Source organism: Stegastes partitus, unplaced genomic scaffold (genome assembly GCF_000690725.1).
Source record: "Stegastes partitus isolate 25-593 unplaced genomic scaffold, Stegastes_partitus-1.0.2 Scaffold96, whole genome shotgun sequence".
In the NCBI taxonomy this organism is placed as follows: Eukaryota; Metazoa; Chordata; class Actinopteri; family Pomacentridae; genus Stegastes; species Stegastes partitus.
Window position 1 is genome coordinate 194,862 of NW_007577827.1, and position 12,138 is coordinate 206,999.

Consider the following 12,138-nt stretch of genomic DNA (forward strand, 5'->3'; position numbering starts at 1 on the left):
AGTACCTCCAGCCCTGAACCTCTCAGTTTTTGTCTCAAAAGCACTCCTTTACTTTCTACTTCTTTATTCTTTTCCTGTCTACACCTTCCTTGGCTCAATCCCAATCTCTACCCTGAAGGCCTAATCACTAAATCCTCACAGACTTAACTGACATCACAGCTGTGGTGCTTCAGTGTGAGAGTTTTTGAGGCATAAAAAGGAGGAGTGGGACACAGTACTGTGACAGCACGCGTTGCTTGGAAACAACACGTCGCCGAAAAAAAACAAAAAAGCAGTGAAGATGGGCTTGTGTTTCATTATCAGTTTGATTAACTGCTCACCTTGCTCAGCAAACTAGCAAAAGTCTGGAAACCCACAAACAACTGTAAATTCTATGCAGATGTTTGACTGAAAATAGAAACAACTCTGCAAAGGTGCAATAAATAACCACAATAAAGAGCAGTGAGGTGCTCTTTATCGTGGTTAGACATAAACTTCCTAGCAGATTCTTTCCTTGCACCATTCAAGCTTTTTTTGGGCAGGGCAACCACGTTTATCATTGGTTTTGCTATGAACTATGGGTAAGTCATTCAGAAAAGTCTCCAGATATTCAGACTCACAGACAGGACCCATGATAGTACTGAGAAGCTGACATCAAAGACCTAATGCACTTGATGATTTGACAGTGGGACAGTCCAAAGCCCCCATGCACTTGTCACAAATGTGCCTCAAAGCCTGTGAGTGTGGAGTTTGAGATTGGTCTCTTCTGTCTTGCTGCCCTGAGAACTAACTGCAATGCGCCTCCCTCTGAAGCTGTCCATGGGTCGGACCCTTGGGCTCCCTCTGTCCTCATCTGTATCTTTTTCCTTTCACAGCTCATGCTGTATTTCTTGTCTGACAAAATAACCTAAAACTTCTTTTTTTCCCCCCTTTTGATCCTTTCATGTTTTCATTCCACAGAACAATACCAGTTTCTTAACAGTGAAGTGTTTCTCTGTGGAGCTGTCCATGGTGCTTAACCTCTCTGTCTTACAGTGAGCACACTTTCTTCCTTTCTGTCTCGCTTTCTTTTCAGCTGACCATGAACACACCCGAAACCGATATGTACTCGGTGCTTCTGGTTTATTAATAAATCCATCATGAACCAGTTTGTCCAGCACAGAATTACACTGTCACCATCTCCACTTAAGATAGAAGATGCATTGAACTTCAGTAAAGTACTGTGCCATGGCGCCCTCATAGCGAAGCTTCCAGCCACCTTATTGCCTAATTAGAGTATAATTCACTTCTCCCTCATTAGCTCCAGGCCTAAATGTAAAACTCAGTAGTTTCATCTCCTTGTTTCAGAGCAAGTAATGAGACAAAATGACAGATCAGTTCCACATATCAGTCCAGCACCGATGCAAAATCTGATTTGGGAGCAGTTTATTTATTCAAGCTTATTGATTTGTTTGCCAGCTCCATACTGTAGACGTGGGGAGCGTGACCAGCGCTCCAAAAGTGAGTTTTCTTTCTTTGGAAAATTGATCAGTCGGAAAGAACTGACCAAGGCCCCATTAAACAGGCTCCACTGCCTGCACATAATTACAGTGACTAATTTGCAATCAGCATTGGAGGACATGAATTAAGGCAGCAGTAATGAAAACATGGGGTTAAATGATCATATGACAACTCAGTGAGGATTAAAAAAAAATGCACATTTGTTGTTCAAACTGGGAGAATTAACATTTACAATTAACGCCACAGTGAACACTTTTTAGTATTGAAAATGGCACTGCTATTTAGTTTATGGTGCTGAGCTTCTTCCAGTGGCAGATGTTCAAGATCAAGTGAGATTGAAATCATTCACTCATAACTTTCACAGCTCCACATTACAATCTTCTGCTTGCCAATTTTTGCATAGTAAACAATGAAATATGAATTAGGGTGACTTTGAGGTACTTGTAGTGCCCCATGCAGCTCTCTCTCTCTCTCTCTCTCTCCCTCTCTCTTTGCCTCCCTCTCTCTCCCCCTCTCCCTCCCTCTCTCTCTCTCTCTCTCTCTCTCTCTCTGTGACAGGCGTCAAAAATACCACCAAGGGAGCGCGGATCAGCAGCTTTCCACGCAGCCCACACTCGGCTGTTGTCCACCGCTCCGATGCGTAAATATCCCAAAGAAAACTCTACTTTTCTCGATTCAGAGCCACCGAGACTGAGGTGACGATGGACAGAGCGTTTAATTCTGATTGTTCAAAGTGAGCGATGCCGGACTGATTCGACTTTAAATGTATGTGAGAGGATTGAAATCGATCACCTTCAACAATCCAGCACATTCCCGCTTTGAGAGAGAATAAAATGAGGGAGAAGATGTGGATATTTTACGGTGCCGACGATTCAAAGTGTGTCTTTTCTCTTTGGAATCAGTGGTGCTTGTGTTACGCAGCGGTGGTGTGTTTGTTGTGTTCACCCGTCAGGACGGACGATGCCTGTCCGTCGTCCTGCGTCTGTGCCAGAGACTCGGGGACGGTGACCTGCCGAGACGGGGAAGACACCGAGGTGCCGAGCGACATCCCGGAGTGGACGTCCACCTTGATACTTCAGGGGAGAAACATCTCAACTTTACAGCGCGGTGCGTTCATGACCAACAGCTCGGAGTTGGAAATGACGAAACTGTCGCTGTCCTACAACGGGATACAGGTTATTGAGCCTTACGCCTTCGTGGGACTTCCCCGGTTGCACTTGCTGGACCTGAGCCACAACCAGTTGGAGTCTATCTCAGCCAGGGCTTTCCACGGATTACCGGAGCTGCGATCTCTTTTCCTGAACTCCTCCGTTCTGCCCGTGGCCACGGCGCAGCTCTCCAGCGCGCTCAACGCACAAAGTTTGCGCAATCTCCATAGACTCGAGTTGGCGGGAAACCAGCTGAAGTCTATCCCCTTGGTGAGATTAGACATGTATAACCTCCACGTGTTAGTTCTGATAAATAACTCAATAGAGAGCATCGGGAGGGAAAACGTGAGCAGTTTGTACCAGCAAAGGCACATACGCGTCTACTTGTCTTTAAACCCGTTTCGGTGCAGCTGTGAACTGGAGGCGTTTTACTACTGGCTCAAGAACTCGTCCCAGTGCCCGGATGGAGGGCGTCTGCAGTGTAGTGAGCCGGAGGCCAAGAGGGGGATCCCAGTGGAAAAGCTCCGGGGAGAGGACGTGGATTGTATGAACGAGAACCTGGAGGCGGTTTCCTACGTGTTCCTGGGTATCGTGCTGGCTCTGATCGGGGTGGTGTTCCTCATGGTGCTCTACCTCAACCGGGGAGGCATCAAACGGTGGCTCAACAACATCAGAGAGGCGTGCAGAGACCAGATGGAGGTGTACCACTACCGCTACGAGCAGGACTCAGACCCGAGGCTGGCCAACGTGGCTGTTTAAACTTCATCTGTAGGCTGCACTGAGAGGACACTACAGGGAGGATGGAGAACTACTTTGTCAAAACGACTGGCAGTGGCATTGCACTGCCACAATCAAAACCGATGGCTTTTAAGACCAGTTTAATCTTTTTTCAGTAACTGGCCTATGAATTGCAAGTCTCACTGTGAGATCTGCACAGACCCCAGCACAGCTAAATGACTACAAGACAATATCAAGTGTTCATCTTGCACAACTTCTAAGCAGTATTGTACATATTGTATATACGTCGGGACAGGAATGCTTTCAGTGCATCATGTTAACTTACAGCAGCTTGTCAGACTCACTTAGTCTTATTTACCTTATTAACCAAGTGACAATTATACAGTCAAGGTATATAGAATTTCTGATTTAAAAAGCTGAAATGAGAGCTGCAGGAGGAAAAAAAAAACTGCAAACAGAACAAGATAGCTCTGGTTTTAATCTGCAGAGGGAGTGCATATTGCAAATAATGAGAGCAAAAAGTGGCAGAGGAGGAGACGGAGCAGAATGAGGCAAGGAAAGCTGGTATGTTTGTCAGAGTGCCATGTTTGTGCAAGCAGGCGGTGCTGAAGTCGACTGTTGTATTTCAACGCAAACCACACGGGATGAGTTACCAATCTTGTCTTTCAGAAAAGCCTTTGATATTTGAAAATACCATGTATCATGTGACACCAGGTCAGTTCATCAGTAAAGCGATGGAAGAGGAAGAGACAGATTCTAACCATGCATGTGATTGTAGTAGGCATAGAAAACCAACCAAAACATTAATAAAAGGTCAAATAAAAATGTGGAGTTAGCAGTGTTCTTTATGTCGGCGCATTTTATCGTCACTGTCAGGGAATGTTGACTTCAGCCCTGTGCCGGCCATGAAATAAGAGGAAACCTTCCCCCTTGTTGTGCTCGTAAATTTGCTAGAAGCAGGTGTGACCGAGTGCGGCCGGTTCTTGTGAAATTTTTTGGAGAAAATGTCACTGGTTCTGTGAACTCCGGTAACATTTTAACATCATCCTCTGGGTTCACCAGAAAAAGGTCTAGACTATTTCATCTGCTTCTTTTTAAAGCACCAAAGAGCGAAAGGTTGTCAGAGGTCTGCGTGGAGAGATATGACAGAAAGACGCTGCAGCGTTAATCTCATCAGCGCTGTGACTAATAAACCACGGAGAATGAGGATCGACCTGTGGAGTTTGGTATCTCTCTATGGCTATCATCAACCCTCTTAACGAAAACGTCTACATTATGATCACGGGGATTTTGGAGCCAAGGTCAAACATGAAAAGCTGAGGAACCAATGAGCAGGAGTGCAGATGTATGTGTACAACAGATGGTGCTGTTTTAGGTTAAAGTTAAAGGAGCAGAGTTGAACCAATTTCTGCAATTCTTGCTTCATAAGGAAGTGCCTTTTGATCCAAGTTCACATCAGTGGTGGAGGGCAGGAGAGTGAACACTTGAGCAAATGGATGCATCGCATATAGGAACAAGCAGCAAATTAATGTGAATAGACCTGCTTTCCCTCTCCTATAAATCAGAATAAACATGATTTATATACAAGACTTGAGACAGCGAGGAGGGAAATCAATCATCTGCAGGCTTGATTTTTAGCTGTGACATATAAAGTGGGAAATGATTAGCAGCAGGAACTTTCAGTCATGGAAACAGATCAAATAAATGAAAAGATCATTTTGAAACAGAAGGCCCCCACTAGACGAGCTATAAAAAGCAATGTCTGTTTTTATCCACAAATTAGCATGTGAGAGATTTGAGTATGATAGATAGATAGATAGATAGATAGATAGATAGATAGATAGATAGATAGATAGATAGATAGACAGATAGACAGATAGACAGATAGATAGATAGATAGATAGATAGACAGATAGACAGATAGACAGATAGATAGATAGATAGATAGATAGATAGACAGATAGACAGATAGATAGATAGATAGATAGATATTTCATTATGTCAGCAGTGGAGGAGGCATCTTTACATAACAACAGACATCAAATGTGACCAACTGCTACTTGTTGACATGCCAGCGTACCATCCACTGTCATGCTGTATATGAAGGCTGAGGAGATTAACCTAATCACAAGGACAGCAGTGTCCAAGGATAAAAGCATTTGTGTGCTGTATATGCATGTGTCAGGTAACCAGAGTCTACAGTCATGCCAGCAGCTCTGCAAGGCGGAACTAAACACAGCTTTAATGCAGCAACATGCGGGTGTTGAGCAGGTATAATGTTTATCTTATCAACCATCTTAGTTTTGTGTGTTAGCATGATGATTTGCCTGAATGCACAATGAAGCTGATGCTGATGGAAAAGTCGACTATAAAAGCGAGTATTGGACAAATTCAGGTGTCTGACGTGATGATTGTGGTAGAGAAAAAAGTTGAAAGATCACCAAAGTTATCACAACTGAGCCATCGAACAGTTGTTATTTCATGATGTTCAAGTCATAGAAAGATGAATGTTTGATGGCAGTTTATTATCAAATATCTGTCCAATATTTCAGTCTGGAGTAAAATGGTGGACCAACATAACATCCCAAGAGCCACATCATTACCTGCAAATGAAGATACTGGCTTAAGTTCAAGAGGCCAGTGTGGATGTGTAACGATCTATAAAAGTGTATAACGTGACACATGCTGTAATGTCACTGTCATGTCAAGTCACCTGCATTGATTCAGCATGTTTGAACAACAAAAATTGATCAGAATTGCTTTTCATTTTGAGACAAAGGATTGCCAATACAAGTAGAAAGTCACCATCAAATTTCAAGAGAGCAAAACACAAAGAGGGCTGGAACATACTGCTTCATTAATAGACTTTTATCACACTTTTTTTTTTTTCCTCTCTTTTATCATCCAATATATTTGAAATCCCCATTCAACCTGTGATCCAATGACAACCGTACACCTGGTTTAGGTCGACTATATCTGTCTGTTTCATGTCTTGGCCCACTTTGACTCTGAAGAAGGCACAGCGGTGTTGAAACGTTTTCACAATAAAAGGCTGTGAATTGAACAATGTGCTCCAGCCCCCTTTGTGTGCTCTACAAATTTAAATAAATTCAAGAAATGTACAAATTAGGATCAAGAGTGTATAAAACATGTATCATGTGTCAAAAAGCATTTCAGAGTTCTGTGTTAATCAGAGAAATGGGTCACGATCATATATGCACCAAATACTGAAGCGAAACACATAACGTTTGATAAATAATTGAAAGAGATTGAATAACTTTGGATAATAATGAAGAAAGAAACCCCAAGACATGGTGATGATAATTCTGAAGTTGTAGAGAAAGAAAGAGAGACAAAAGCGAGGATCTTAACTTACTGTATGTACTTCTTTTAATGACTGGTTTCAGCTCAAGTGCTGGGCTTCATGCTTCTGTTGAGTACCTCTCGAAATATAAATCTTTGAAGAATCTACACAAAAAAACACACATCAAGCACAAAAACCCGTCAACGGAGTGCATATCTCCTTCATTATCAGCCTTTCATTCAATGAATACCCCATCTCCTGAGTAATTTGCACAATGAGCTGTTCACTATTGTTCACAGCTCACTGATTTCTACTGATCTTTATTTTGTTATTTAACTAATCTGCTTTAGCCTGACTTTCACCGCATCTCCTTTATCTTCTTGTCTCCCCGTGCTCTCTGTGGTGTTGTAGAAACAACACAATGTTCAGTTGTTGGTCAAAAAGACTTTCTTTGTCTTTTCAAAGTATTCTCCACTTCAGTTCTGTGCCCTCGGTGTTCTTTACTTGTCATTGCTCCATTTCTTTGTTCTTTCATTTTTCTACATTCTCCTTACAAATACAGTATTTGTCAAAGACTTCCTCTCTGGCCCCTCAACTCCCACCCTCCCTCTATCCGTCTGTTCCTCCTCCATCCCCCCCACTCTTGCTCCTCTTCATCCAGGTAAATGACTTTATCCAGTTGAGTGACTTTGTAAGGACGCAGGGACAGGGTTTAAGCTGAGCCCAGCAGAAGGGAAGAACAGAAGTAGAAAGATAAAGAAAAAGGGGAGTCGAGAAAAGATTCATTAGAGTTCTTTAGTCCTGGCACCAAATGTCCTTGCCTTATGCAAAGCGATGACTCATCGTCTTGCTCTATATATGAATGTCTGGGAGGCCAAAGCCCAACTGCAAACTAGGGGAGATTTCTAAATGAACAGGAAAATATTACGTTTATTGTCGAACAGCTGCTGCCGTTCGAGAATTCAATCATATCTGAGCATCTGTGCCTCAGTCCACTTTTTAAATGACCTCCATCATTGCTCAATAGAAGCACTTTCACCGTGATGTGCTGCCCGAGTGTCTGATGTCTCACAGTCCATCAACCGCCGACTGAATCGCAAGGTTCTTGTTGCTCATGCATCACTAGGCGTTGCAGGCTGAAGTTGCAGTGACACATAACGAAATGTAAGTAAATGTTCGCAGCCTCTCCAGGTGAAATTGGTGTCCTGAGAGGCTGGGATGTTTAGAAGTTCATGATGTGAAATGGAAATGAGTGTGCTATTTTGTAGTCTGCTGATTACTGGTTATTGATTTTTTTTGGACGTGTCTCTGCTGCTGTCTGAAGATAAGAGAAGTGGTTCGGCGTTGCAGGAGAAGGAGAAGAGTTGCTGTGGGCGGGAGGAAGTTGAAAGTCAAATCTGTGTTGCTGGAGTTCAACAGCAAAAAGGGGTTTCTAACACTAGAACGCCACGTTTAATGTCAGCTCAGTTGCATAAGAAACATTTTAAAAAAGTGCTTCTCTGTGACATTATGTGTGCTGATGTTTTAATCTGCACGGAACGAGAAGAAAATGTGATGTTATTACCTCTCTCCTACTTATAATTCTGCTTTCAACGTCCTACACGAAATCAGAGAGCGTAAACCTTTGCATCTCAAAAAACACTCTGCTTCACTTTAAAGCAGGAATGTTTGGCACACTGCGATAGCGATCACAAATTTATTCCAGTCCTGACTAGCTGTTAATAGAAATGGTTGTAAAGAGAAGGAGACGACAGCTGCTACTTTGAATGGAAAAGGAGTCAGTGAGGGACGTTGTATTAGAAAGACTGAAATGTTTGACATTGTCATATACTTGTCCTCTACGCTGGGTATTAAAAATCATACTGGAGCTTACAGCATGAGGGCACAGGGTGACTGAAGATTAAATGTACCTTCCTCTAATCACCTAAATACTAAGAATGATTAAACACTAACTTTGACAATTAGGAATACTATTGACAGATGGGTAATGTTCATGTAGCAGTCTTCAGATTTTGTTAAGCTTATTTTGTGTCACTTAGTGCTAAACATTAGTAGCTTTTGAGTACCGACCAATAGACACTAGATTTTTAAGCAAATACAGTCAATAAAATGCAGATCATTTCGATCCCCTTTGTTGTCCTTCAAGCTGTACATAGTGAATTTCAGAGCCTCTGAATTTCAATAAAAGACACTGCAAAATTTGTAATGAAAGTAGTGAAGTGTGTAAACAAAAATGATTAAAAATGCAATAAATACAGAAATAACTTATACCTTAAATACCCACAAAACCAATTAAATATCATTTTGGATCCAGTTTTCTGTGGTGATAAATTGCCTCCAACTTAGTTTGGCATTGCTGTAATTTAATCTTCTGTTGGCACATATACCATATTTAAATATTAACTTTAATCCCGCTGGACTGTGTTTTGTTCAAAATACAATTAAACAAAAAATATTTTGAGAAGGCTGATATTTTGTTAATTTAGGAAAACTTTTATTTAATGTAAACTTGTTTTTGTTACATTATATTTAAATGTTAACTTTAATCACTTTGGACTGTGTTTTATTTAAAATACAAGTAAACACAAAATACTTGAGAAGGCTAATGTTTTGTTCACTTTTATTTAATTTAAACTTGTTTTTGTATCAGGAAAAAAACTCAGTTGTTGCTGCCAGTTTCAAGATATTCGACGAAAAAGACATCACTTAAGCTTAATACGTCACATTTAATTGTGCAAACAGAAAAACATTTCAATGCTACTATGTCTTTATGAGAGTCAAAGCCTCTGTCGTTGACTCTGATGAAGGTCCTCTTATCATAAATGTTTGCTCCTCGACCTCAAAAGAATCTGCTCGACTGTATTTTGCGGGAAGATGTGCGATCCCTGTTTCGGCTGTGCACACTTTGTATTCCACTACACAGAGGAAATGAAGAAAGATCACAGTGTATTTGGGGTAAAGATGCTCCTCTAGTGTCCATCATTGTTCGCTCTGTCTCTTAGCTTTTGAAAGGCTGAACTCTCAGAAGTCCACTTGAGATGTGACTTCAGATTTCAAAGGACAGAGACATCATTCACGGTCAGATGATGACGGGGATTCTCCGAGGAACAGGAGCAGAGGGGGGAACCCAGACACAGACATAGCTCTGAATATGTGTCAAATGGGTTGGCCTTTTGACAATTACGATGTTTACTCGAATTAGAATGTCAGCTTTCCAGACCAACTGTAATGGCTCATCATTAACAGGCACCACCAAACATTTCCCACCAGTTCTAATTGTTCGAATGCGAGCTTGAGACTCCTAATGCGTTCTTATGAGATTAATTAAACTTAAACTTGAACAGTAAAAGGTTTGTTTGTTACATGCAGGGTCATTAACCAGCATTCATTGGTAATGTCATCACAAATGGAGCTCATTAGAAAGACTCCCACGAGCCAAACAGGCTGGAACGAATCTTTTGTTTCGGGTCACTGTTTGATTTTAAATGCGCTCTGAGGGCAATCTGTGCATCTGACATGCCAAAATATTATTTTGCTGACTTATTTTATCTCCAGCTAATACAGAGTAGAAGTTAGATTCGTAAGAGAGTATCATTAAACTGTTGTACAAGGCTAAATCAGGATAAATGTGAAATAATACAGCTGAACACCTGCACTACTCCACCTAATATTTCCATTTTTTTTACAACTTTGCAGTGTATTTACACACCCTGGGAAACAATGAACTGAAGTATGATATTGATATTATATATGATATTGTGAACCTCCATCTGGCCTCAAAGGTCACGTGGGCTTAGCTCAGGACCACTCGGGTTTTAAAGAGGATGACTGCACTCCTGGCCTTGGTTTTGATTCAACCAAGACTATGGATGAACACAGTTGGCTGGTCGATCGGCCTTTGACCAGAAGAACAGATTCTTTCTTAACAAGCTGCACAGGTGACTCAGATCTATACGCTAATTAAGACACCGGACCTGCTTGTCAATATCTAAGACGAAATAGTCAGCACTGTACGAAATGAGGTGATGAGAAAGAGTTTCGACCTTAATCTCTCACTGCAGATCCTCCGATTTCACACATTAATTTCAAACACGTTCTTTCCAGGAAAGGCACAGGTGCTCATTTTGGATTAGATAATTCGGTTAGCAAGGATCACAAATAACCTTCACATCCGAGGAATGACTAAAAAGGTTGACGCTGATGAACAGGACATCATACAGGCACCATGTAAATCCCTACGAGGCTGATAGTGAGTGCGTCTATAAATCACACACGCTTGCTGATGACCTCATGGTACTGTCATTTCATAATAACTTTGCACAAAATAGCTTTTACAAATGATTGTTTATGGGAGTGACTTCTTCTCAGCGAGCTTTTACTTACTGGACTGTCTTCTCAAAGACAACAGAAAATTTAAAACAGTCAAGTCATCGTTATTTATAGAGCACGTTTAAAAACAAAGTAAAATGAATGTTACAAATGTCCATCCATCCATCTGGGGCTGGAGTCTATCCCAGCCGACTTAGGGCGAAGGCAAGGGGACACCCTGGACAGGTCACCAGTCCATCACAGGGCTACACTTAGAGACAGACAACCAAGCACACTCACATCCACAATTTAGAATCACCAATTAACCTCAACATGTTTTTGGACCATGTGGGTGGAACCCGAGAACCCGGAGAGAACCCACGCTGCACGGGGAGAACATGCAAACTCCACGCAGAAAGATTCTGGTGCCCCCGGCAACCTTCTTGCTGCGAGGCAACAGTGCTACCAACTGCGCCACCTTGCAGCCCATGTTACAAATGTACTTAACAAGTTAGAATATTAAGGTTAATTAAGGTTTTTGTTTGTTATATAAGTTTGCCCGATGAATTGAAATAATAAGCTAAAACTCTTCAGTATTTTTATAAAATCCAATTGCGCCTGACTAAATTAAATATCAAGATTAAAAAGATACAATGTTATTAATTATACAAGTTTGGGGGTAATTTAGGAATTAAGGTTAAGACCCGACCGCACTATTTAATAGATAAATGTAAGTGCAAATACAAAATAAAGTTAATTCCCTACAATATTCTTAATTTATTTTGAAATGTACCTCACTATTTTAAATATAAAGGTTAGGACCTTACAATATTATATATAAAATACAAACTCACCTGATTAAACTAAATATTAAGGTTAAAATCCTCTAATATTATTCACTGTAAGAAATTACCCAATTGATTTAAATGTTAAGATTAGGTCCCAACAATAATATATGTTATACAACTTCACTTAGAATAAAAAATAAAAACATAAAATAACATTTAGGCCCCCAAACTGTCATTTATTCATGAATACAGGCCACTCATTATTACTCATTAAGTAAAATTCTTGTCCAATCTGGAGTCAAAAAGACCCGTTATGTCCAGACTTTCATAGATCTGTGCTCTGCAGTACAAACAGTATCCATATGCTTGATTA

At 41.0% G+C, this 12,138-nt stretch overlaps 1 protein-coding gene across 1 annotated transcript; it reads left to right on the top strand.

Annotated features, from left to right (window-relative positions):
* Window positions 1–1,767: 1,767 nt before the first annotated feature.
* On the top strand, window positions 1,768–3,386 carry tpbgl (trophoblast glycoprotein like). Its single transcript, XM_008277373.1, has 2 exons — window positions 1,768–1,808; window positions 2,432–3,386. Exons 1-2 carry the CDS (start codon window positions 1,768–1,770, stop codon window positions 3,384–3,386), a joined length of 996 nt encoding a protein of 331 aa, XP_008275595.1.
* The last annotated feature ends 8,752 nt before the right edge of the window (window positions 3,387–12,138 follow it).

Coding starts and splice junctions, on each gene's coding strand:
- tpbgl (XM_008277373.1), top strand. CDS start 1,768: ATGGTGCTGAGCTTCTTCCAGTGGCAGATGTTCAAGATCAA. Junction 1,809..2,431: donor TGGCAGATGTTCAAGATCAA/GTGAGATTGAAA, acceptor TTCACCCGTCAG/GACGGACGATGCCTGTCCGT.